This window comes from Puntigrus tetrazona, chromosome 12 (genome assembly GCF_018831695.1).
Source record: "Puntigrus tetrazona isolate hp1 chromosome 12, ASM1883169v1, whole genome shotgun sequence".
NCBI classification, from domain to species: domain Eukaryota; kingdom Metazoa; phylum Chordata; class Actinopteri; order Cypriniformes; family Cyprinidae; genus Puntigrus; species Puntigrus tetrazona.
The window spans coordinates 14,218,307-14,244,624 of record NC_056710.1 but is presented as its reverse complement, the minus strand read 5'-3'; the positions used below and the strand labels follow the sequence as shown (position 1 = coordinate 14,244,624).

At 37.9% G+C, this 26,318-nt stretch overlaps 3 protein-coding genes across 3 annotated transcripts; 2 read left to right on the top strand and 1 right to left on the bottom strand.

The window, feature by feature from the left end:
- The first annotated feature begins 1,177 nt into the window (after positions 1–1,177).
- Positions 1,178–4,226, top strand: LOC122355870 (ectonucleotide pyrophosphatase/phosphodiesterase family member 7-like). Its single transcript, XM_043254455.1, has 6 exons — positions 1,178–1,683; positions 2,074–2,219; positions 2,374–3,006; positions 3,097–3,340; positions 3,660–3,783; positions 3,879–4,226. The coding sequence occupies exons 1-6, from the start codon at positions 1,437–1,439 to the stop codon at positions 3,937–3,939; spliced, it is 1,455 nt and encodes a 484-aa protein (XP_043110390.1). The 5' UTR covers positions 1,178–1,436; the 3' UTR covers positions 3,940–4,226.
- Positions 4,227–4,978: 752 nt separating this feature from the next.
- Positions 4,979–9,385, top strand: LOC122355813 (ectonucleotide pyrophosphatase/phosphodiesterase family member 7-like). The gene is made up of 7 exons (XM_043254363.1): positions 4,979–4,985; positions 5,202–5,585; positions 6,322–6,467; positions 6,580–7,212; positions 7,312–7,555; positions 7,865–7,988; positions 8,077–9,385. Exons 1-7 carry the CDS (start codon positions 4,979–4,981, stop codon positions 8,135–8,137), a joined length of 1,599 nt encoding a protein of 532 aa, XP_043110298.1. The 3' UTR covers positions 8,138–9,385.
- Positions 9,386–20,515: 11,130 nt separating this feature from the next.
- Positions 20,516–21,681, bottom strand: nog3 (noggin 3). The gene has a single exon (XM_043254131.1). The coding sequence runs from the start codon at positions 21,640–21,642 to the stop codon at positions 20,971–20,973; it is 672 nt and encodes a 223-aa protein (XP_043110066.1). The 5' UTR covers positions 21,643–21,681; the 3' UTR covers positions 20,516–20,970.
- Between the last annotated feature and the right edge of the window lie 4,637 nt (positions 21,682–26,318).

The window sequence follows — 26,318 nt, the reverse complement described above, 5'->3', positions numbered from 1 at the left end:
ACCTACAGGTCACATGTAGAAAGCACTCTGACCTGGCTTTAGGATTTTTATTCTGTCCTTTATGGTTCCTTCACGGTTTCAGCGCACAGATCTACAGACGGGATTCTTGAAGGCAACCAGGACAGAAACTAAAAGGTGTCTGGCGCCATCCAGCGGCTGTAATAGGAAGCTCAACTACCAGTCATTTTAAGTTAAAAAAAAATCATTTGTATACGTATGGATCAAGCACAGTTTTAAGGCTTTTGATGTCTTCCAGAGGTCCTGAAGTTCCTGCCAAATCTATCCCAGAGATTTCTGTAATGACTGCCCAAAGAGTTCCTGCATATCCCTTTAAGTTCCTTTAAGGCTCTGGAGGTGGCAGGCAGGCACAGAAAACAGAGGATTTATGGACTAAGACTGAAATGCAAAGAAATAACAAACATTTGTATAACTTTGAAGCAGGAGTCAGTTAATTGCTCAGTGTTATCTAGGGTGATAGAGTTTACATTTAGCTTCAAACAAATTATATACCAAAATGTTAAGAGTCTGCGATCAATCCTCGTAGCTACTACACAAAGTGTCCAATCAAACGCTTTCTGGAATGAGAAAGTAAGTTGGGAAGGCAGCAACCCGAATGTATTCATTTTCAGTGCGTCCTTTCGCATTCCTGTCACCAACGTCACAAAGCGTGTCTAAGTTATTTTTTAACGCTCTTAAATCGATCAAGTTCATTTTAAAACGTGACAACACCGAAACTCAACAATGTGCCGAGTTTGAGCATTTCTCCGTCAAAGACACATCTCCCTCTGGTGGACATGTTCGTGCAGCACGAGGTGTAACGGTTTGGTCGTCTGTTGAAGCCACCGTCAGGTGAAATTAACGTGCAATGCACAGATGGAAAATCTGGACTCAGGTGTAAAGTCAGATTGGGAAACAACACAAAAGAAAGGTCAGGCACGGTTTAGCGCATGAACGGTATAAACAATGGAGGTTCTAAAGATTTTCAATAACGTTTCATACCTACTCTGAGTGATTTTTTTTTTTCATAATTTTTAACCCATGCTTTGAAGAGACTGTTCAAGTACTAAGCATAACCACTAGGTCACCAAAACCACTAAATGATGAAAAATTGTATTACAAAACAATTTTACAATATAGGTATTTGACCTAAACTTCACATTTAATATTATAAGCGGTGAACAATAAATGAATTTTAAAACTATAAGAAGAAGTGCTGATTGCCTGTGCCCTATAACTTCTGATAAGGCGGCCAGATAATGCAAGATTGCAAGAACACAAACATGCAATCCATCTCATAAACCTCATTGATAATGTGAACTTAAGTCTGCAAAAATTGATGGCAAAGCACCTAGGCACATGAAAAAGTCTAAGAGAAGAGAGCTGATAAATTTAGTACCTGAGTTTCTGGGTTAAACTGTAGTAGTGGAATACCTGTCATGTTACTGGCACTGAGATTTTTACTGCTTATATTCCCTGTGACTCTTTCTGCTCCAGTCAGAGATCGCTGCACAACGGGCAAAAACAAACTACTGCTGACCATCTTTGATGGGTTCAGGTGGGACTACGACCGAGATGTGGACACCCCAAACCTGGACAAAATGGCTGATGAAGGAGTCAAGGCAGCATATGTCACTCCACCTTACCTGACCATCACTAGTCCTACACACTTCACCCTGTTATCTGGTAAGCAAGAGAAGACAACAATAATTTTTTTAGACAACGTTTTAAATAATTGATGGTTACCCTAAAACTTAAAAGTCTTACGCAACTAATAATGCATGCCTCTGCCTCTTCATGTCAAAAGAAAGTGTTAAATAAATATAATATACTGTATCCAACAGTTAAGATATTAATGATAGATTAGTAATTAATCATAACTAAAAATAGCAGTATTTTGCTAAAATGAAATTGTAATGAAAATGCTTTAATGTGAAATTAATTTCTGTGTTTTTTTAGTTGTTTAGTTGTTTTGTATAGTTGTTTTTTTTCATGTTTCACCTTCTCCTGAAATATACATAAGAAGGATGTCAGAAGTCATAGAACCAACAATCTAATGGGTTTTTTTTTTCCTAGGAAGGTACATTGAGAACCATGGTGTGATTCATAATGTGTGGTTTAACACAACCACAGGACAAAGGAAAGAGTACTACATGGCGCAGTTTGTGGATGAATACTGGGATAATGGCAGTCTACCAATTTGGATCACCGCTCAAAGACAGGTACATCTCAAACCCCCCCCAAAAAAATACTAGGTTAGGTTAGAAGCAAGTTACAATAGCAGACCACCATAATCTTTCTGGAAACAGTAGTGCAATTAAGTGTTTTATTTGTAATAAAATTCTTGTAGACTAAATTTTATGTGTATTTTCTTAGGGGCTTAAAACAGGATCTTTACATTTCCCTGGCACTGCTGCCACTTACCAGAAAGAAACAATTCAGATGAGGGAGGTAGAACCTAGAGCCTATGACTACACCAATGAGACGGCATGGAGGGAAAATGTGGATAAAGTCATGAAGGAATGGTTTAAAGATCAAGACTTAGACTTTGTCACTTTGTATTTTGGCGACCCAGATGAAACTGGCCACAAGCATGGGCCTGATTCTTCCGAGCGCCGTGAGGCGGTCAGAAAAGTTGACCGAACTGTAGGCTACATACGAGAAACTGCTGAGAAACACGGACTCGGTGAACATCTGAATATTATCATCACAGCTGACCATGGCATGACCACCGTGTTTAAAGGAGGGGAAGTAAAAGAAATAGTTCTTACTGACATTGCAGGGTTCTCTTACAAAGATCTGCAGTTCCACCTGTTGGACTATGGACCTTCTGCGATGCTCTTGCCCAAAGAAGGGATGCTTGACAAGGTTTATGAAGCCTTGAAAGGAGGGCATCCAAACCTTCATGTTTACAAGAAAGAAGACATGCCTGCTCGACTGCATTACTCCAAACATCCGCGCATCCTACCCATCATTCTCTTCGCAGACCCAGGATATGTCATCAATGGGGTGAGGATTCAGTAAACACCTGTAATGGACACAGAAAACAGTAATACACGGAAAACATTATGTTATCAAATGTTTTAAATGTTCTTCCAGTTTTACCCACTTCAAACCAATAAAGGAGAGCACGGTTATGACAATAAGGTCATGGACATGAAGCCTTTCTTCAGGGCAGTGGGACCAGACTTCCACAGAAACTTGTTGGTTGGACCATTTGAGACTGTTAATGTTTACTCTCTAATGTGCCACTTACTGGGGATAAAGCCAGAAATCAACGACGGGTCACTGGATAACACCCGACACATGCTGATATCTGGTGGAGAGTCATGTGATTCTGGAGGTAAATCCAAATGAAAGGTTTTCACCTCTTTCTAAATCTGATGCTAGAACACAAAATGGTTAGTTGACAGGTAAATACTTAAACATCAAGCTAACATTTTGTCCCATTTAGTCTATAGTATAAAACAAAATATATGTGCTCCCCATAAGAGAACTTCTCAGTTAGCTTGATAAGATATAAAGTAGGTGTCTCTCTTTAACCCTGTACTAATTACATTAACATACACTGCGAGCCAATTAATCTTATCGCCAATGACATAACTTTCAGGATAATAAAAGTAATTTAATTCACAATGCATTTTTTTTGCTTTATCTCACAGACATTCCCGAGTCGAGTCTTCAGAACGTGTTCACCGGTCTTGCTGCTGTTGCTGGATTTTTATTGCTTGTGTTTGTGGTTCTTACATCCTACAACGGATATAAAAGATGTAAAATTAACTCAAAGTAAGGCAAAGAGCTATTAAGACTTGTTATTTTTGAAGTTTTTTGTTTTTCCAGTTTTGTGAAGATCTGATTTCTTTACCTTTACTCTCCAACAGAGTGAAAGACATAGGAGATGAGGATGAGATGAAAGCCGACTCCAAGCAAACATCGTTCTAAGAAGGACAATCGTTTTTTTAATTGTTTCTTAAAAGGTCAAAGACAAAATATTTAAACTGCTGACTTCTATTACTCTCTATAATATTGTTCAAACATCTAATATCATATAAATGAGGTGGATCGTTATTTATATTAATAGACCTTTATCTCCAATGGAAGAGCATAAGATAAGCCACTTATTAGTATTTGATTTCAATAGTTATAATACACCCTTGAACTGAACTTCATAGATGATGGTGAGAGTATACATCATAAAATGCATTAAGAAATAAATTGTTTTTGACTCATGAATGTGTATTACTTGAATGCAGTCATATTATTGTGCGCTTTCAGTTATTAAAGGCCTGGGTCAAGATCATGAAATTACCAATATCAATAATGCAAACTGATGCAAAGCATAAATGTGTGTCAGACAACTCTGCATAATACCAGAGCAGAAACTGGACTGCAAATTTGGGGGACTGAAGATCTTGTAAGGGTGAAGGTTTTCTAATATAAAGAAACGGGAGGAATCAAATACTGTGACTGAATAAAATATTTTTGAATGCATTACCCTACAGTACACATAACACAGACGTTCATTTGGGCCACATACTGACAATTTCTAATGTCAAAATCAAGACATCCAATAATATGCATAAATATTGTGTGGTTACAAACAATCGAAATACATTTTGTCATCAATAACTTAACATAAGCTGGTGGTTAAAGAAGTAGACTGCAGGATTCCATGCCAGAAAGAGCAGCAGGAATGTTCAGCTGAAGCTGGTTATCCAAAACACTTATGTTAGTTATGAAGGCTGGTGGGAATAAAACACAGCAGGTTGTTGTGATAATTTCAGAAGGGGGGATTAATCCCAAATTGATTAAGAACGAAAATTAACAACTCAGGCGCTACGGTACTGTTGAAATTAATAAAGTTTTTGCAAAGAAATAACTCTTATGCAGCTTCCATTTTATACTGTAGCTCACCTTTTGAAGCACTGTCTGATTGATAAAGTCCAATTGCACAAGCATAGATAAATAACTCACTAATCCAATGACTGGTTAGACGCGTATCTTTACCTTCACACAATACAGTCTTGATATAAACACTATGCTTCATTTTATAAGCAGTGAGCTGTAAATCAGAGAAACACTATTCAGAAAACGGCTGTATAATAGCTATTGTCCCATAACGCCTGATAAGCCACTTGATAAGATACCAAAAGATAGCATAAGCATGTAATTCATCTCATAAAAATCAATAATGTGAACTTTAGTGTGCAGAAAGGGTTGGCAAAAAAAAAAGACAGACAAACAAAAGGCACAGACAAAATCTGAATCTGTTAGACCAGGAACAACCATCAGAGCAGCCAGAGAAAAGCAAGATAGTTACATCAACAGTAGTAGTGGAATACCTGTCATGTTACTGTGTGTTTTGCTGCTTATATTCCCTGCGACTCTTTCTGCTCCAGTCAGAGATCGCTGCACAACGGGCAAAAACAAGCTACTACTAATCAGCTTTGATGGGTTCAGGTGGGACTACGACCGAGATGTGGACACCCCAAACCTGGACAAAATGAACGAGGAAGGAGTCAAGGCAGCATATGTCACTCCACCTTTCCTGACTATCACTAGTCCTACACACTTCACCCTGTTATCTGGTAAGGAAGAAAAGCAAAACATTTCTAATTTAAAGTAAATAATTTTTAAATTAATTTATTTATCTTTTTTGTTTAGTTTTTTCTGCTTTTACAAAAATTACTAAAACTGCCTAAATGAGTCAAGTTAAGGATTTCTTTGCATGCAGTGAAAAAAATAATAATAAAAATGCTGAATAAATTATTTCTAATCTTATCTTAGTCACTAGTAATCACAGTATATAGTTAAAATTGCTGTGTAAATGCATCCAAAGCATTAAACAATGTGTTAAATCCTTTAAATGACCTTTGTGGCATATGTAAAGTTAGTTCTAAGAAAATGTATCGCATTGATTGCTTGCAAATGTGACTTGCTTTTATAGAATTTTATAGAATCCTGTGCATCTTATATAGCCAAATATTTTGACTACTCTGTATATATTAAAATGCAAAGAGTGTTAAGATAATGGATGTTAAATTAATGGACAGTTTTATGATCACAAAATTCTTTTGAAAATTCATATACTGTAGCTCAATCAGACAAGCATCTAGCTACCAATGCTAATGTCAGGTTTGATACTTAAAAAACACAGAAACTGATAAAATATATACAGTACAACATGAATGCATTGAAAGGTATAGTTAGATATATGTAACTGCCAAATGTAAGAACACAAAGGTAATCTTGTGAAGAAGTCGAAGCAGAACACAAAACTTATAAAATTTGTTGCGCTAAAAAATATTGCGCATTTGTCCCCAGGAAGGTACATTGAGAATCATGGTGTCATTCATAACAATTGGTTCAATACAACCACGCAAGAGAAGAAACAATACTATATGACGCAGTTTGTGGATGAATACTGGGATAATGGCAGTCTACCCATTTGGATCACCGCTCAAAGACAGGTCTCAAAAAGCTTGACAAAAGCTTTAGTATATTTAGTATACTATATCACACCCTAATATGCATTTGCTTTAAATGGGATATAAACTGTCTTGTAAATTTGTTCTGTCTTAGGGTAAAAAAACAGGATCCTTACACTTTCCTGGCACTGCGGCCACTTACCAGAATGAAACAATCCAAGTAAAGGAGGTGGAACCGAGGCTTTATGACCACACTGATGAGACGGCATGGAGGGAGAAAGTGGACAAGGTCATGAAGGAATGGTTTAAAGATCAAGACTTAGATTTTGTCACTTTGTATTTTGGCGACCCAGATGAAACTGGCCACAAGTACGGTCCCGACTCTCCTGAGCGGCGCGAGGCGGTCAAGAAAGTGGACCGAACTGTAGGCTACATACGAGAAACTGCTGAGAAACACGGACTCAGTCAACATCTGAATATTATCATCACAGCTGACCATGGAATGAGCACCGTGTTCAAAGGAGAGGATGTCAAAGAAATAATACTCACTGACATCCCTGGATTCTCTTTAAAAGATCTGAAATTCCACATGGTGGACTATGGACCTGCTGGGCTGCTCTTGCCCAAAGAAGGGATGCTTGACAAGGTTTATGAAGCCTTGAAAGGAGGGCATCCAAACCTTCATGTTTACAAGAAAGAAGACATGCCTGCTCGACTGCATTACTCCAAACATCCGCGCATCCTACCCATCATTCTCTTCGCAGACCCAGGATATGTCATCAATGGGGTGAGCATGAAGCAAGCATCTAATGGACACAATAACCATACTTGGAAAATATTGTGCTATTATATATGATTATTTCATTTGTTCTAAATGCTCTTCCAGTTCTACGTATTCCAGACAAATAAAGGAGAGCACGGTTATGACAATGAAGTCATGGACATGAAGCCTTTCTTCAGGGCAGTGGGACCAGACTTCCACAGAAACTTGTTGGTTGGACCATTTGAGACTGTTAATGTTTACTCTCTATTGTGCCACTTACTGGGGATAAAGCCAGAAATCAACGACGGGTCACTGGATAACACCCGACACATGCTGATATCTGGTGGAGAGTCATGTGATTCTGGAGGTAAATCCAAATGAAAGGTTTTCACCTCTTTCTAAATCTGATGCTAGAACACAAAATGGTTAGTTGACATTTTGTCCCATTTAGCCTGTAATATAAAACAATAGATGTGCTGCACATTAATAAACTTTGAGTTAGCTTGATTAGATATACAGGTGCCACTCTTCGGACAATAAATTACATAACATTCAGGTCAATAAATCAATCAAACTAATTTCATTCACTATACTTTGTTCTGTCTCTCTCTCTCTCTCTCTCTCTCTCTCTCTCTCTCTCTCTCTCTCTCTCTCTCTCTCTCTCTCACACACACAGGTGTTCATGACTCGAGTCTTCAGAACGTGTTCACCGGTCTTGCTGCTGTTGCTGGATTTTTAGCGCTTGTGTTTGTGGTTCTTACATCCTACTACGGATATAAAAGATGTAAAATTACTACAAGGTACGGCACAGAGCTACAATAAGACTTGTTACAGTTTTTGTCTGTTTTGTGAAAATCTGATGCATTTTTTATCTTTACTCTCCAACAGAGCAAAAGATGTAGGAGATGATAAGGAGATGAAAGCCGACTCCAAGCAAACATCGTTCTAAGATGAACAACTGATTTTTTACTTAAAAGGTTAAAGACATATTTTGAACTGCTGAATGTCTATAACTTTTAAGAAAGTTTGTAATATTGTTTAGACCTTTAACATCATAAAAAGGTGGTGGATCATTATTTATACTAATAGATATCTTTATCTCCAATGGAAGAGCGTAAGATAAGTCTCTTGTCTTATGATGTGGGAGAGTGCATCATAAAATGCATTATGAAATGAAATGTGTTTTAGATTCATGAATGTGTATCATATGAATAAGGCCATATTAGCATCAGCGCTTCAGTTCTAAAAAAAAAAAACAGGGTCAAGATCATGAAATGAAATTATCATTATCAATAATGCAAGTTGATGGAAAGCATTCATTTGTGTGTGTGTGTGTGTGTGTGTGTGTGTGTGTGTGTGTGTATGTGTGTGTAATAGCACTAAATATAAGCAGGATTGTGGCTAAAAGATCTGTCCAATATTTTTGTTTCTTATATAATTATGGGAGACTCCTGTATTCTCTTTTTTTATCTTGATCTGAACAATAATGCAAGCCGGTGAAATATACTCATGCATCATTGATGAGCAAATTATAGAGAAGTGAAAAGCCTCAAACAGAAGAAAACACCATGGAGTGGCCCAGTCAAAGCCCTGACCTTAACTATGATTGAAATGCTTCACAATGACCTCAAAAGACCAATTCACACCATAGATTTATAAAGAACAATATAGTACAAAATTGCTCCTGGCTCTTGTGTCTGAACCACAATTAGAGCATCGTGCCAAATTAGATTAGGAAAATGAATCTACCACTCAAATGCATTACCATAGTCATAACACAGACATTCCTTTGGGCCACAAATTAACAATTTTAAATGTGCATCATTTCAAAATCAAGCAAACCGAAGAATGTGCATAAATATTGTGTGGTTGCAAACAATGGAAATACCTTTTGTCAGCAACGACCATTTATAAGTTAACATGGTGCTAAAGGAATAGACTTCATGCCAAAAAGACCAGCAGGAGTGTCCAAGTTTTGTGTTCAGCTGGTGAAGATGATTCCCAAGTTGGTTAAGAAAAAAAATTTGTCAACATCTCAAGGGCCAACAAGGGCCACAGAACTGTTCACACTTACAAAGTTTTTGCAAAGAAACAGTCTCCAGCACACCTTTTGAAGCACTGTTTGATTGATAAAATCCAAATGCTTTTTGCCATTTCAGTCGCACAAGTGTAAATAAATAACTCATTAGGCAATGTATCCAATGACTGGTTAGACACTTATCTTTACCTTCACACAATACAGCCTTGATAGAAAACAACGTTTCATTTTATAAGCAGTGAGCTGTAAATCATAGAAATGCTGTTCAGAAAAGAGCTGTATAATTGTTTTTGTTACCATAACTTCTGATAAGCCACTTGATAAGATACCAAAAGATAGCATAAGCTTGCAATTAACCTCATAAACATCAAAAATGTGAACTTTAGTGTGCAGAAAGTGATGGCAAAAAAAAACAGACAAAAGGATCAGCCAAAAGAGGCTGTAAGATCAGAAACAACCATCAGAGCAGCCAGAGAAAAGCGAGATAGTTACATCAACAGTAGTAGTGGAATACCTGTCATGTTACTGTGTGTTTTGCTGCTTATATTCCCTGCGACTCTTTCTGCTCCAGTCAGAGATCGCTGCACAACGGGCAAAAACAAGCTACTACTAATCAGCTTTGATGGGTTCAGGTGAGACTACGACCGAGATGTGGACACCCCAAACCTGGACAAAATGAACGAGGAAGGAGTCAAGGCAGCATATGTCACTCCACCTTTCCTGACTATCACTAGTCCTACACACTTCACCCTGTTATCTGGTAAGGAAGAAAAAGACTACAGCAATTTTCTACTTCCTGAAGGGCAAAGGAAGCTAAATATGACATTTATTATAATGGGTTTTGGTGAACTGTAGGCTACATACGAGAAACTGCTGAGAAACACGGACTCAGTGAACATCTGAATATTATCATCACAGCTGACCATGAAATAATACTCACTGACATCCCTGGATTCTCTTTAAAAGATCTGAAATTCCACATGGTGGACTATGGACCTTCTGGGCTGCTCTTGCTTGACAAGGTTTATGAAGCCTTGAAAGGAGGGCATCCAAACCTTCATGTTTACAAGAAAGAAGACATGCCTGCTCGACTGCATTACTCCAAACATCCTACCCATCATTCTCTTTGCAGACCCAGGACATGACTTCAGTGGGAGGAGCATTATTCAATATGTGATCATTTCATTTGTTCTAAATGCTCTTCCAGTTCTACATATTCCAAACCTACAAGGGGCAACACGGCTATGACAATGATGTCATGAAGGCTTTCTTCAGGGCAGTGGGACCAGACTTCCACAGAAACTTGTTGGTTGGACCATTTGAGACTGTTAATGTTTACTCTCTAATGTGCCACTTACTGGGGATAAAGCCAGAAATCAACGACGGGTCACTGGATAACACCCGACACATGCTGATATCTGGTGGACAGTCATGTGATTCTGGAGGTGAATCTAAATAAAAAAATATTACCAAATTAAAATATTTATATATTGAATATATATTTGCATATGTACAAATTAGTACCTTAGAGATCCAAGATAATAATTATTTTGGTTATTTTAAAAGCTAAAAATGATCTCGTACTCTAAAAAATATTCTTAAAAGTTTCCATAAATTAAAAAATATCCCTTAAGCAATAATCTGCTATATAATGCTATATTATACTGCTATATAAAGTCACACTCTATCTCTGCTTTGCTCTTAACAATCTTTACAGTTAAAGACACCTTATCATGATAGCCATCAGATCTGGTATTTTGATAAAGGATCTTCATAAATCTTTATGTAATTACACCATTCAAACAAATACTACCATCAGATTGTTTCACACGGTCAGCAAATGGATAAAAACCTCTACCCTGTCCTTCACCACATGACCCCATGAACCAATAAGACATGATGAACCAGCACTATAATCCTCTTATCACAAATTATTACACAAAGTTAAAGGTTGTCAATCAACTTTTTTTCTTGTAGATGTTCCCAAGTCAATTGTTGATAACGTGTTTGTTGGTCTTGATGCTGTGGCTGGATTTGTTCTGATTGTGTTTATGGTTGTTACATCCAACAATATGTATAAAAGACGGAAAGTGAGGTATGACATGAAGTTCCATTATTGTTTTGTTTTATTTAAGCACAGTACCTCTCTAAAATAATCTGATGTATTACATTCTCCAACAGAGCGAAAGTCACAAATGATGAGGACCAGATAAAACCTGACTTCATGCAAACCTCATTCTAAGTGGGACATTCACTTGTTTTTGCATTTTTTAATTCGGTGGTTTTAGGAATTTAGGAATATTTAGATGTATGTATGGGCAGATGGATGGACAAATACATAAAAAAATATTTAAAAAATATAATTTAAAAAGTAATTACAAAAATTGTATAAAAAATATCCACATAAAATCGTCTCAAGTAAAGGTGGCAGTAAAAGAAGAGGATATTTAGAAATTCATATTCAATGTACATTTTTTAACTAACCCTTCATTCATATTGTTATGCTAATTAAATGATTTTTAATTATGCTAAAAAAATTGTAAAAATGCTGAAAATTTTGTTTGTCATTTAAAAAAATAGTTTTAAATTGTAAATACTTAATAAGAATGTTGTTTTATGGCAAATTGCAAAACAGAGAAATTTTGACTGGTTGTCTTAGACTCTCCACTGCTTTATGCTGATTAATACGCAGTATATTTTTATGCAGTATATACTGATGCCATCTAGTGGAAATAGGGAGCAATTTCAAATTCAAAACAATTGCGACTGTAATATGCATGTACACATATGTACGTATTATTTGCTCAATTCTTGAGCTTTGCATTTCTTCCAATCCCCTTGAACGCACGCACACATTCAATTGAAACCACACACAATAGTCTGCACGATACCAGTCAGTTCTGTGGAAAAACATAAAGCAGAAAAAAAAGAGCTTATGAGGACTAAATGACTGACAGAAGTTATCATTACACAAAGCTGCAGATTCCATGATTTATGGTGAAATCCCGTCCAGTCATGTGGAATTTTCCCAAAATAAGTTTAAGTAAACAGCTCATGACAAAGAGGCACTCAGAGCAGGCTGGTATGCATAAACAGTTTGAACAGTGTGCTGCAGTGTAGCCCCCTCCAAACACATTCACACATACACACGCACGTACACACACTCAGTCACCCGCCAGAGCAGAGCCAGTCTGGAAATGTGGAGTCTCCCCCTGGCACGCGCACCAGACTCCCATCCATCTTCCAGTGCAATAACATTTCTCTGTCTCTCTGTCTCTGTCTATTGCTTTACTACTGTTGCAGGACACACACTCTTCTTCTGTCTGCAGAGATCATCCTTTATGCTGTTGGATGCAGGCCACTTTTAAAGCAACATAGTCTTGAATGCAAAAATTTAGCACACTGCAATCGACGAGATGCCTCTCAGCGGACGTATTAAACAAGATCAGCTCAATATTTGACAATACTTGTGGCAGAATGTTGAAGACCGCAATAATTTGACTTTTCCCTCCTTTTCTTTCAAAAAAGTGTATGGGGCCAAATTTAAAATCAGTACAAATTTAATATATTTCAAAAGTGCATACATTGTGCATGTGTTCTTTTGGTGCTTGTATAATTTATTAACTATAGTTACAATTTTAGAAATTGTGTTTTGTCTATATAGTCTATTTAGATTTATTAATTATTATTTTGTTTTGTTGCCTTTGCAACTAGCGGAAATTCATTTCATTACATTTTTTATTTTATGATTTATCATTTTAGATTTAGTTAACTATATTTAGTTCACTAAATATTATAGAATATTTTTACTATTTTAGTAAAGAAAAATCACAAATCGCTTACTAACCTTTACTGTAGTTATTTGCAAAGTTGACATGAAAATTTAGTCGACATAATAACGTAACTGTCGCTCGAATTTGGCCCAATAGCTTCCATTGTAAGCATCTCATCTTTAAATAATTTACTGCATTTTTAAAGAAATTAATCATAATTTTGTGGTACTTATTCTGCCACAAATGCTTTCAACTGGGCTTATAGTGATTATGTAACGCTCCCTTTTGTCACTACAGACACGTATTACTAATTAAATTAATTAAATTCATTCAGTTTTGGATCTGTCAGTAAGGAAAGATAAGAGACAAGTGTTAACTGCTGCGCTTCCTCTTGAGACTGTCGTTTTGGCCGGTCATAGTGTAAACACTTGGGAATTTCCCTCTGAAGACCCACATCGCACTTTTATTCTATCACAACATGTCAGCTCCTAACCGGGATGCTCTAATATTCTCTGCTCTCATCCATTATTAGCTGTGAGAGCACATGTCAAACAGCCACATTCTTCTGAGTGGATTTTCTCCTTCCCTCCGACTACGCTCATGTCTGCGACGCTCGGCGCTCAAAAGAACGGTTGAGCCGGGAAACAAGCATGTTTACATCAGAGGCTTAACAAACGTGCTGAGCTGAAGGGAATGCAGAACGGAGTATCAAGAGGATCATGTGGACTATTTTTCCAGTGCTATTTCAGGTTCATGGTGTATTGCTTTTTTGAGCGCCGTCTTTATTCCTCTCAACGGTCAGAATATACCGAAACAGTCGTCTTATGTTAATTTAAACAGTCGTATAAATCGAAATTCAAATATAGAGCCTTTTTTTATTGCGGCCTGTCCAATAAAACTCTCAGTGAATGAGGTTAGAAACCATTTAAGCTATTTCACAATGACCGGCCAAGATGCACTGGTGGTCTTGGTCAAACGCCATGTCTTCCCGCGGCCTTGTCTCGAGGGGGCGTACAAGAACCGTGTCGCCTCGCACGCTGGTGAGACCTCTTAGGGGTTAGCGACGACAGATTTCTGACAAGCTCTGTGGTACGGCCGCCTGGCTCCGGACACCAGCACACCTCTCCGACATACCTGTCAATGAGGTGTCACTGCACGGAAAGCGCGCCATGCTTTCTTCTCCAACGCCACCATGGAAACACTGACTCAACACCTCCATATCCTCACTCGCTCGCTCCTGCAGTCCCGCGGCTCCCCGCCCAAGCGGTTCTGATGAGGCATTCCTTTGAGCTGAAACAAGGCGTTAATCCATGATATCTTCTCCTCGTGCCAGCATGTGGGTGCAGGTCTCTCCTTCAGTGCTTGCCTCATGCTTTCATGCCTGCCAGGTTGAATAACTCTAATGTAGCTGCAAGATTTAGGAGGTAATATCTATGTAAAGAGGGAAATGGTCTCAACAGTAAAGCCATAAATCTGTCATTCGTGCTTTGATGGATAGATGCTTCAGAATCGTTTTCACAAAGCGGCCGAAGACAAAAGCCGCCATTCGTCTGTGTCATATATGGTTTAGTTTTATGTATTTGTGCGAGCGGTGAGGTGCACAACGTGGCACTAATACGCAAGATGCTTTTTGCAATGTAAAAGCAAACGACGTCCTTCTACACAAAGGTTTAATCAAAATCTGGTTGTACAGTGAGTCATGTGCTAAATGAGGCCAAACCTTTCTGACTGTGAATATCTAAAGAACCGATTAACCAAAAGGGCAACTGGCCCTATGCCCAATGACCACTTCGCTTGAGCACCATAAAAGAAGCCAGACTTAATGTACAATGAGTAACTTTTAGGGAATTGGACATGAAGCTAATAAGCATGAAGAGTTCTAATCAGGACCTTCAGACCGTGATCATAAAGGAGAACTATCAGACACAGTTTAGAGCAATCACTGTTCCTAAGAACGACTTCCCATGTGTCAAATTTATATTTTGGGCCACTGCTTCATATTGGTTTGTTTCTTTTTTCTGTCGAAGCGAGCTGGATTTCGTGCCTTTTCGGGGAAACTGCATATGCAATGCAAGCAGCCTTCTCGCAAAGGGCGTTTTTGGTGACAAATGTCTTCTTTCTTCTGGTTTAACGTAGGCTATATCGCGTTGCAACAGTTTGAAGATAATTTTGCCAAATAAAAACTTGAGGTATAGATACGAAAAACATAGAGCTCGGTGTGTTTTTTATTTGGCGTACGCAGTTTCTTGAGACAGGGCTACATGTTTTGTTGTTTACGTGGAGTTGTATTTTTCTTCAATATATTAAAATATAGTGATATAAATGTAATAATGAATTATTTTAATAATTTGTGGATGTGAGTTGCCTCTCATTTCTACGTTTTATAAAGTCATGATATATTTGCTAGATACAAAAAACACAATGACAATGTAAAGGGTCCGACCTGTCTTTGGATTTATTTAGTTAATTCTTGTCCTTATGCGGACCACTAGGGGGCGCATCGTGCATGGCGTACGCACAGTACAGAGAAGGATGCTGGAAACGTCCACATGCCTCAAGGTACGATGGCACTGATCATTTAACAATAAATTATGACGACTTAAGCGACTAAAGGGATGCTAAAAGAGGTTTGGTTACCTAAATCGTGGTTGAAATGTGACATGAAAGCCATGAACAAGTTCCTCTGCACGTCTTGTTTTAATATACCTACTAATTCTTCATGCTTATAATAATATTGTACAAATACATTCACGTATTAGTGGATGAAGTCAGCACATTCATTAAATAAGAGTCAGCCCTGAGTCAGACATGATAGTTTAGACCGACGGATCCTAAAACAATTAGATTAAACATAGCTACGTGTTTGTTTTGTTTGGCAGTGAAACAGTAGAAAAAGAATCAAAGATGAATTAATTTAGAAAATTGGATTAGCGATTCTCCTTCCGCCTCAATCCATCAAAAACACCACTCGTTTACTTTGGAAAACGCAGCCGAGACATTTAACGCCAGTGTTCTTTTACGACTGTTCACATCTTCTGTTACGCCGCTTTTCATGTTAAGAAAGGCTGCGATCCATAACCTTTCAGTCCTGAGCGTGCATTTGGAAATAAATAGTGGAGGCTATCGTTCAAGAGGAATTACAAATTTTGATTCCATTACATATACGGACACAAAAACATGCGCTCACATGCTGTCTCGCAAACTCACCCAACACACACACAAAAGCAACGCTCGTATGCGGAGGCACACGCGAGAGTGGCGCCACAGTCTGCTGGGTGCATTTATTATGGATCAGCTTTGCCAATACTTTCAACACCGGTCCAACCTCCTTCAAACAGCCACAGGCCGATACGTGATGGTTCCTGCTTTTTGCGTAGAGAATCAATGCAGGGCAAATAGTTCCTGCTTTGGCCCGTGTCAGTGCCGCCATCCAAAACACCTCTCAGTCCAACTCCTAAATTATATGAGTAATTGATCTGGACGGCGAAAGGCCGAGATTTTGGGCCTTGCTGGTTCAGTTTGCCACAGATTTCCCTGGCGGCTCAGCTGTTGAGCTCTTGATGAGCTTCCATGATGTTAATTAGCTTGAACGCAAACAAAATACGGTTTCCACACGGACCGAAGGTGATCTGTTCCACCTCATTACAAATGAAACCTCCATACATTCATCTAATCTCCTGTAAATATCTATTGCAGCAGCCGAGCATGACGACAGCGCTGTGAAATTTCAAACAGAGGAACCCGATCTGGACTTGAAAATATCGAGAACGAAGCATACGGGTGGCAACTGCGTACACAGAGATTTGTCTTTCAGTAAAGGATTAAAATGTTTGTTCGAAGCGTTGTGAATACAGAAGAAGAGATCCTTCCTGTGCTACGGGAACGAGTCCGTTCTTTACAATATAGACAGCGAAGGGTGGAACGATGGCACAGAGCCCACATTGGCCTGGCGATTGGGGGAAAATTATAGGGCTCCGCTGCCAATTTCTTAAGGGAAAAAAAGCAAGGAGGAACAAAAGGGAGATGAAGCTTGCGGTTTGATTAAACCTCGGTTGAGTCAAGTATTTGCCATCCCTCATGTTTGTGTAGTGTTTTTGGAGGGGAATAAATGATGAGAACTTGAGCTCAAATTGAAGGCTGAAGGGGTTTTAGGCATTTCTATCTGTCAACCTTGAAGTAAAGTGCTCAAGATTTGCTTTCAGATTCAAATTGTTGTTTTCTTTTTCTTCTTCAGCGAGAAACCAGAATTAGGTTGCAAAGCATAATAAAAACCATCATAAAAACGATACAAATCTGTTATTTTATTAAATGTAAAAGAAAAATAATAATATTGCATGCATTTTGGTCTTTTTTTGGGTTCGGATCCATTTTTGGTCCAGATGCATTGATGTTCCTCTTTCATTAATATGGAGATGTTCTTTAATCAAATCTGGGACAGACTCTCCTAGACTTCAAAGTCGGTTTGTGCCTGCACGCCTGCAAATATAGCTCTGATCTTCTGACATGCAATCATACCCATGACCCCATCGCTATGATCGCTGGTACGAACCTGAGATCACGCTGACCTTTTTCGCGGCGATATCATCCTCAAGAGCACACTCAGATAACCTGATAACACCTGGGCATTTTCAAAGGTGCCTAACAACAGCATTTTAACGAAGTCTAAGGCACACACAGAAAGAATGTAATGCTATTGAGATTTTAAGAGAGAGAGAAAAAAGAACGCAAAATGAAGTAAATTTTCTTGAAGCGGAGTAGTGACAGACATCAGCCTGAGGCTTATTTTGATACATGTCTCTTCCTGACATCATTCGCATAACTGTAAATGTAAGCTATAATAAAGAGTTTTACCACATGTTGTTTTTGAATGTCACACTCTCATAAAATATGAGAAACGTTGACAAGTCAAGGCTGTAAAGTGACACATTTCACTGCCAATGTTGAAAACAACATCATTTGTCGGTTCTACAGATATGCTTTCACAGTTGGAGGCTGATTCTGTTTTTTGGAGGCTCATTTGGTCCAGCTTTAAAAGTAGAACAGCAAAAACAAACAAAAAGCTAATGGAACCTCGCAGCATAGGCTACAAAAACAAAAACGTATATGTGACCCTTTACCACAAAGCGGTTTTAAGTAGCTGGAGTATATTTGTAACAATATTTAAAAATACATTGTATGGATAAAATTATATATATATATATATATATATATATATATATATATATATATATATATATATATATATATATATATACATGTATAAAAAAAATTCCATGAAGATATTTAGTACATTTCCTAAATTCATAAAAAAATTTATTAATAATATGCATTGCTAAGAGCTTCATTTGGACAACTTTAAAGGGGATTTTCTTAGTATTTAGATACTAATAATATAGTCCTATAATATAGTCCTTTTTCAGTTTTGATCTGTTGACACTTATGACTTATGACTGTGGTCCAGGGTCAAATATGTATATATTATATATTATATATTATATTATTATATAGTGGTATCCAAAGGCCTGGGACTAATACTGAAAATTCATATACCATATTTTACATACAAAGTGAAAAGTGGATGTATATGTTTTTATATATATATATATATATCCAATTAATTAACTTTAAGCCATCTAAAATTTTAACATTTAGCCATATATATATATATATATATATATATATATATATATATATATATATATATATATATATATATATATATATATAATATTATAAGTGTTTTTATTCTTTAATATATTATACATTCTTTTATTCAAACCTTTTTTCCCATGATGACTGCCGCTCATACTCATGAGCCAAAACACTGCACACCAGTAACCTTTAAGGATGGACATTGTATGAACTTTAAACCCTGAACCATTAAATGATTATGTAAATATATTTGTGAATGATATTGGAGCTCTTTTTTAGTAAGGAGTTTCCAGCCCATTGGTATTGCCCACAAACCTACTCACGTCCCCATGTTCCTTCGGTTTGGGTTTCCTCCATCCTCCAACTATTCAGTGCAGTCGCCAGGAAACACTCATGAGGTTCAGACCAATGAGAAGCTTTTCTCTTTAAGGGAGTGTCTGTGCAAAAAAACAATCTGAACGTTTAATGACTGGTGGTTTTTCCGCTCTGTCATGGTTAGAGAGAGCGCCTGGGTGGCCAGACCGGCTTTCATCACGGGATGGGTGCAGTGTGTAAAGGGGCAACTGTTCCTCACACCTGATTGTTAGTGATACTGGATGGACTCCAGAACTTGGGTGGCATGTTACTATGCGAGATGAAGTTTCCAGTTATGTCTCCCGGGATGCGATGCCCTTAGAGCGATGAAACGGGATCATTCAGAGCATCTATGGGTGTTTGGGTTTGAGGGTCGTCGATTGAGGTACATTAAGCCGGCGTTGAAAATCACGCATGGTGCTGCCCAGTTATCACAGTGTGAAAATACGCCTCATGGAGAGAGAGAGAAAGAAAGAAAGACACTGGCACACAGCATTTCTTGTTAAGTAGAGTGGAGTGACAGGTCCATAATCTTAGCTTATTGGAAAACTGGAGGAACAGGCAGCGTTTTTATTCTGCAGCTATAGCTGAAAAGTAATATAAAGACGTAATGTTCCTTTACGTAAACCCTCCTTAGTGTGCAAAACCAAGTGATGCTGGACAATGTACTGGTGGATTAAGTCAAAATCTACGCAACAAAAGCAGGATTCGCTTTTTGCCACGAGGGAAAGTTTCATTTTGGTTTTAAAACTATGTATTAACTGTTAATACGCTGACCGGGTTTTGCTTTTTGACTCTTTGAAATGCTGCAGCGCGATGGATAAATGCCTGAATATAGCGAAACAAAAAAGTCAAAGCCATTCGCGCGACGTTCGTCGAAAAAAAGGAGCTTAAACCTAATCGATACAGAGCGGAACTTCAGTATCTTCATTCCTTTGCGAGGTCAAGTTGTTCTGTTCATGCCAGCAGACTTTAGGCAGCAGACAGAGCAGAGAATGTTTTTACATGTGATCATCCATCCAGCATGTGTTTCAGGCGCCACACAGATTAAATGAAAGAATCTGAAAATGAAGGTCTTTAACTTTTAATCCTTTTACAAAGACCCTTCAGACTGTCTGAGGACGGAATGGCGTCTCGGAGGAAAAAAAACAAAGTAACTGATCCACTCCCTCCGAGGAATACGAATCACCAATTGTCCATTACGATCCAGACTTGACTTCATAAGTCAAATTAAAATAATATCACCTCAATTAGCGTCACATCAGCGCGGAGGGCTTTATAAATAGCAGCTGGCGGCTTTTGCTGCATGCAGCGCATGTTAAGCGGATTGCGTGTGTGTGAAATAAGCAAAAAAAAAAACAGTTCATGCCATTTTTAGTGGTTTTATTTTAAATGCATTTCGACTACATGGACATAAAGAATAAATAGTTTCTTTTAATTTACATGAGCAGTTATTTTCCATTCCCTTATATTTACAGCACACCGAGACTGTAATCTATAATCTCCGTCTGAGGTGTATAAAGATAAAGTATTTTTTTTCCGAATAATGGAAAAAGCTTGGAATTCCTTCAATAAACGCACTTTGAATGCGAAATGTTCTTTGACATAAATATGTATAAAGTTACATTACAACCAAAGTTACAGTAGACACTGGATATTATAGGCAAATACTGACCTTTTTTCTTTTTATATAAATGAATCAGGCACCACTTTACATTACAGTGTCCATGTTAGACATATTACTATAATTATTTACTATAATGACTATAATACCAAGCAGCTCCACAAAAGAATCACATGTTAAGTACACAAAGTTTTGTCAGCATCACTCGTCAGTACTTCTGTATGAAATTACACAGTAACATGAACACCAATGTAAAGTGTAACCTAGAATGGCACAACATATACATCAAATATACATTCCTACACTGGACAGTGCATGTGAGAATGAGCCTGGAGCTTATTTCAGTTCGGGCAGGAGCATTTGCACTCTGATATAATGGGGTACTGAACTAGTATCCAGGCACATTTGAGCCCACCCTTTCTCTGCAGGCACCTCCATCGCAAAACCGTAAAATGGCTGGATTTGGCTGGTTTGCAAACCATCCCTTCTGGAACCGAACAAGACCTTTTATTGTAGCAGCTGCCCACCTTCACATAGCGGGGCCAGAATCTGTTCCCCAGGTCCTGCCATGTGTGCACCACCGGGCAGAAGGCGTAGGACCACAGCCACAGCTGAAGCCTCCTTCTGAGTTTCTTACTGGGCTTGTGTTTTTTCCCATGCTGGATCTCAAACTCCATGGCTTTGATTTCTTTGGGCATGGTGCCGGTGGGACGCTTGAAGAGTTCAGACTCGTTCAGGTCGTCCTGTCCTGCGTATTTGTCCTCTGGTGGGCTGATGGACATGAAGTTCTGGTCGAATTGACTGCCTAGCATGGCTCGGAGTTCGGTCTCGTTCAGATCCCGCTCCTTAGGGTCCAGTATGGGATCCGGGTCCTCCTTGAGTTCCACTATAGGCAGAGTGTCACTGGGAATGGGACGGAGGAGGTAGTAATGTTGGCACATCCCTTCTTCTATCCTGAATCCGAGGGAGAAAATGAGCACGTATGTAGCCAGAAAATACGGCACGTTATCCATCTTTTCGGCTGATTAATCCTCGCGCTTGAGTGTTCGCTTGAGTTTTGGCGAGCCGTGAGAGCGCAGTCTCCAGCGCGCGCGGTGTCTACCACGAGCGTTCTCCTCAGAAAGTGTTCGTTCAATTCAAACTGCACTGTCCTCGGTGTCACTTCGCGCGTAAATGCGATCGGGGATCCAAGAACGCTGTGTCAGTGTTTACTTTGTGGTCATTCCGCGCGTCTCGTTCCGCTTTTACGCACAGGTTCCCATCAGCAGAAGGGCTCATGACAGCATCAGGCGTTTTCAGCCGGACCCGGTCTCCTTTTGAGCTCGCGGGCTCTCGCGTCTGAATCCGGAGTCCTGGTGTCTGAGGATCCGCATGGTTTCTGGTGACGGGCGCCGAACTGAGAATCACCTGGCTCGTCTGATTTATCCTCGCGGGTCGCGATAGAACCCAAAGACCCATTCTCAATTGTGGGTCTGTTGCCAGAGCTCCACGACACCTCCTTCTATTTAGGGAGGGGGGGGTGGGATGGACCTGGAGTGGGGTATATGGGGTGGGTGGGGTAGAGGGGTCCGTTTGGAGGGATGCCTACAGTCGGTCGCCCTCTGCCGGCGCAGCTATATGCGCACGAGCGACATGTCAAAAGATCAATGACAGCGGCGAGGACCAGAAACGGCTCTTTAGGATCTGTGTAAACTTGGCTGAAACATAAATTGGACACATTTGTTCATAATTGTTCTAATGTAAAACGTAGAAGAACAAGCATGTAGTAGGCTACTTGCAACAAACTAGGCTATGTCTTATAATCTATAATTTTTTTACCCCTAATTTTTTTAAGTGCCCTAATGGGTGCCCTAAACATAATAGTGTCATTGTGCCTCATCCTCAAAAAAAAAAAAAAAAAAAAAAAAAAATATATATATATATATATATATATATATATATATATATATATATATATATATATATATATTAAATTGAGGTTAAAATAGAACTTTAAGAAAAATATATTAGTAACTAAATAAATTGTATAATTTATAAAATACAGTTGTAGCTCTAGACAACTACCAACCTGGCTGTAATGTTATTAACAGTGTGATTTATTTTATGGTCTCAAGCATTCAGAAACTAGCTACACAAATTAAAAGCAGATTTTTTTTTTTACTTCAATTAAACCATGGTTAATTTTGGTATGGGTTGTGATGTCCACGTTTTTGTTGAAGAAATGAAATGTAAAATGCTGTAGCATTTCTCTCGTAAAAAAGGTGACCAAACTGGATATTTGAATGAAATGTTTGGTCAATATTTGATCGTCCTGTAAGTGTAACAATTAACAGCCCTTTGCAGGCATTTGTAATAATGTAAATAGTTTATTTTGTATAAACATTGTGTATTTTAACAGTGTTAATCAGTGAAGCAATAATTACACCATATACCACGTTACGGAAACTGGAATATTAAGTCAGTTGCGTTGTTGTTAGGGGTGACATTTTTCAGATAAAAAAAAAACACATTAGCCTATATATGTCACGGTGTGGTTTAGCGTGAAGGAGCACTCGACTAGAATAAATAAACTTTAAATAGTTTTAATCCTCTTCAAACGGACAAAATAATAATATACAAACAGGCTGGCAGAACATAAACCACACGTATGAACCTCGACGATCGGACAAACTGAACGCAAACACACAGGACTTAAATACACAAGGAAATCACCAAATTAACTAGACACAGGTGAAGGCAATGACACAATTAACACGAAGAAAGGTAGGGAACACAGAGCACATGGTACGAGACCGAAACAACAACAAATGATCCAAAGACGTGACAATATATGTCGACAGTTTCATGTACAGGATTCTGAACCTACCTGAAATTGATGCACTGGCTTCATCTCGGACGCAGTCTTCTGTTAGGTTAGAGAGAGAGTTTACGGACATGTTTTTAAAGAAATACAGTAACTTTTTTCTTATTGAGTCAAATATCGACAAGGTTATAACATTAGGCCTGAATGAACGAGCCTTTTCTAAAAGTGTAATGGTCACATCACACGCCAGCAAATTTGTGTAAAATATCAGTAATAATTTAAAACAAACTGCTTCGCCCCTTCATCGTTTAAAATAAATACTAATAAGAGATTAAAAGGATGTATAAGGCTCACCAAAAACAAAACAAAAATGGCTTTCAGTTCAAAAATATTTTCATTAACGATGATGTGCTTTCAAGCAATTCAAGTTGTTCTGTTTAAATCATTCCCAATTGATATCATCTTACTCTAAAATCAACGGGTGCCACTGTTCCCATGAAATGGCTTCTTTGGCTTTTCTCGCGATGACGAGGTGGCATTCAGACATCCTATGATATTCCTCTGCTCCTCTTTAGTCTTTAAATTGACCTTAGAGCAATTTTCTGGATTGCTCCTGTGTCAGCGAGTGTCCGCGCCAGTAGAATGCGACTTCTTATTTAAAAGAAAGGAAGTGGGCTGAAATTATGTTTTTGAGATAAGCTTGCCAACCGACTGTAGTGACGAAGGAATCCGTGGCCCTTGAAAATGGCCTATCCTCCGGCTAGAATTACAGAACGCAGGACCGGGCGAACAAAGACATTTCTGAGAGCCAAATAAAGAGCTACGCTGTTTTCCAGAGTCCTCCATGCGAAAAATAAAACTGATTGATGCATCTGTGATGAACAGACGCCATACTGTCTTAGTATTAAATGTCACTCATAATAAGTGTCTTAACCTGTGAACTGTTGCACTCCTTCGTTCTGTCTTGTAATTTGTACGAATGACTGTTTAACTGTGTTAGAGTGGTTTCCATGGAAGTGTGCGTTTGGACACATAGAGGCCATATTCAAACAGACTCCTATCAATTTTAGGACATTGCGTCATTCCAGACCTAATCATCAGATCATCTCCTCGATAGCAATATTCGCCACGGTTTGAGTTCGCTTCCAACATACACATACATTTTCATTTTCTTCCCTGAACTGACGGCCAGATCCACGTGTTTCAAATCATCTGGAGGTATATTTGTCCTTTGATTTTCGCGGAATATCTGGGCAAAGGCCAGTCGCGCCTCCATGACCATCAATGTCTGATCCGACTCTGAAGTTCACTTAATCTTAATGACAGATCAGAAGGCCTCCCAGCTCGAGGTCAAAATATTCCCGATTCTTTCATGACCCAGCTAGATAAAAATGTCATTTGTTTTGTTTAGTTCCCTGTGAAGACCTTTGATGATCTAACAAGGAGCAATTTGAACGCTCTATTTGAAAGTTACGGTTTCTAACATGCGGTCAGTTCAGGTTTAAATACAAACATACACACAAAAACACAAAAAGTCTCTGTTCGGATCTGTTTGTTTAAATTGTTAACATTGTAAACCGAGCTTCCTGTCAATTTCTACAAAATATTAAACAAAATATTAAATACGCACAAATAAAATTATGAATGTATTAGAATAAAATAAAATAATATCCACATTAAATAATTTAGTGTATTGACCTGTTTAAAATGGTTACACTGTACACCAAGCTTCATATAAATGTATAAAAAAATGAAAACTATAATAATTATTATTTTTTTTTCAATGTTTAGAAAAATATTTTTTGCTTTGTTTTACTGTAATTTTTTTAAACTCTGTAGGCAACCTTTGAAGAATTTCATAATTATACTTTCATAAGTTTAATATCAGTTTTTAAACACTTATCAGAAATAATGTAAGATTAACATTATCCAACAACATTCTATATATATATAAGCATGTTGTTGGATAACGTTAATCTTACATTGTATGAATACAGATTTTATATTTGCATTATTTCAGTATTATTACACACACACTGAAAAAAAAGCCAACTTAAAATTTTAAGGCAAACAGCTTCATGCAACTTATTTTTGTAGAGATTTTATACGAAAACTCAAAAATCTGCCTCTGTTTAATCTGTTTAAGTCAACACACACACAAACAATTAAAATGACTTGAATCGGTCTGAAATGAAAGAAACAAATAACATCTAAAATATTTACACTGGAATGTTTATTTTTTATGACTTAAATACATCTGTCACAACGTCATATTCAAGATGCATCACAAAAAGCAAACAAATTACATCAGAAACTATGACATGGGACCAACCATCAAAAATACAATACTGAAATATATTATTTGGATCAATAAATGCATAATGCAAAAATATACAGATATGATGCTTCTTAATTGTTTTGGCTTGCATTGTGCACAGTATAAAGGTATCAAGACAAATATACCATATAATTTAACAATAATACTCTAACTGGAACGCCAGTTGCAGAGAGTTCAATTATTTAACTGGAATACAGGTAAGATGAAATATGATAAATAATGCCTCATGTTTGTGGGCTTGTGTTGAATGCATACTGAGCACACCGGTGTGTCAGAACAGTGCATTTACCCACAGGATCTGGAGCACCAGCTGACATCTCTGTACATTAACCGGAAGATGAATTCATTTTTTTTATAATCCTTCACAGGAGAAATCCAGTTGCATGTGTGCATATATATATATATATATATATATATATATATATATATATATATATATATATATATATATATATATACACACACACACACACACACACATATATATATATTTTGAAATCCAACATTTTGTGCAAATACCATTTTTCTTTCTTTTTTCATAAAAAACA

What these genes read in the sequence shown, in the direction of transcription:
- nog3 (XM_043254131.1), bottom strand. Translation starts at nt 21,642, where the DNA reads ATGGATAACGTGCCGTATTTTCTGGCTACATACGTGCTCATTTTCTCC.
- LOC122355813 (XM_043254363.1), top strand. An exon ending in GGATCACCGCTCAAAGACAG is followed by an intron (nt 6,468 to 6,579) that starts GTCTCAAAAAGC and finishes GTTCTGTCTTAG; the next exon opens with GGTAAAAAAACAGGATCCTT. An exon ending in AGAGTCATGTGATTCTGGAG is followed by an intron (nt 7,556 to 7,864) that starts GTAAATCCAAAT and finishes TCACACACACAG; the next exon opens with GTGTTCATGACTCGAGTCTT.
- LOC122355870 (XM_043254455.1), top strand. Translation starts at nt 1,437, where the DNA reads ATGTTACTGGCACTGAGATTTTTACTGCTTATATTCCCTGTGACTCTT. An exon ending in AGAGTCATGTGATTCTGGAG is followed by an intron (nt 3,341 to 3,659) that starts GTAAATCCAAAT and finishes TTTATCTCACAG; the next exon opens with ACATTCCCGAGTCGAGTCTT. An exon ending in AGATGTAAAATTAACTCAAA is followed by an intron (nt 3,784 to 3,878) that starts GTAAGGCAAAGA and finishes ACTCTCCAACAG; the next exon opens with AGTGAAAGACATAGGAGATG.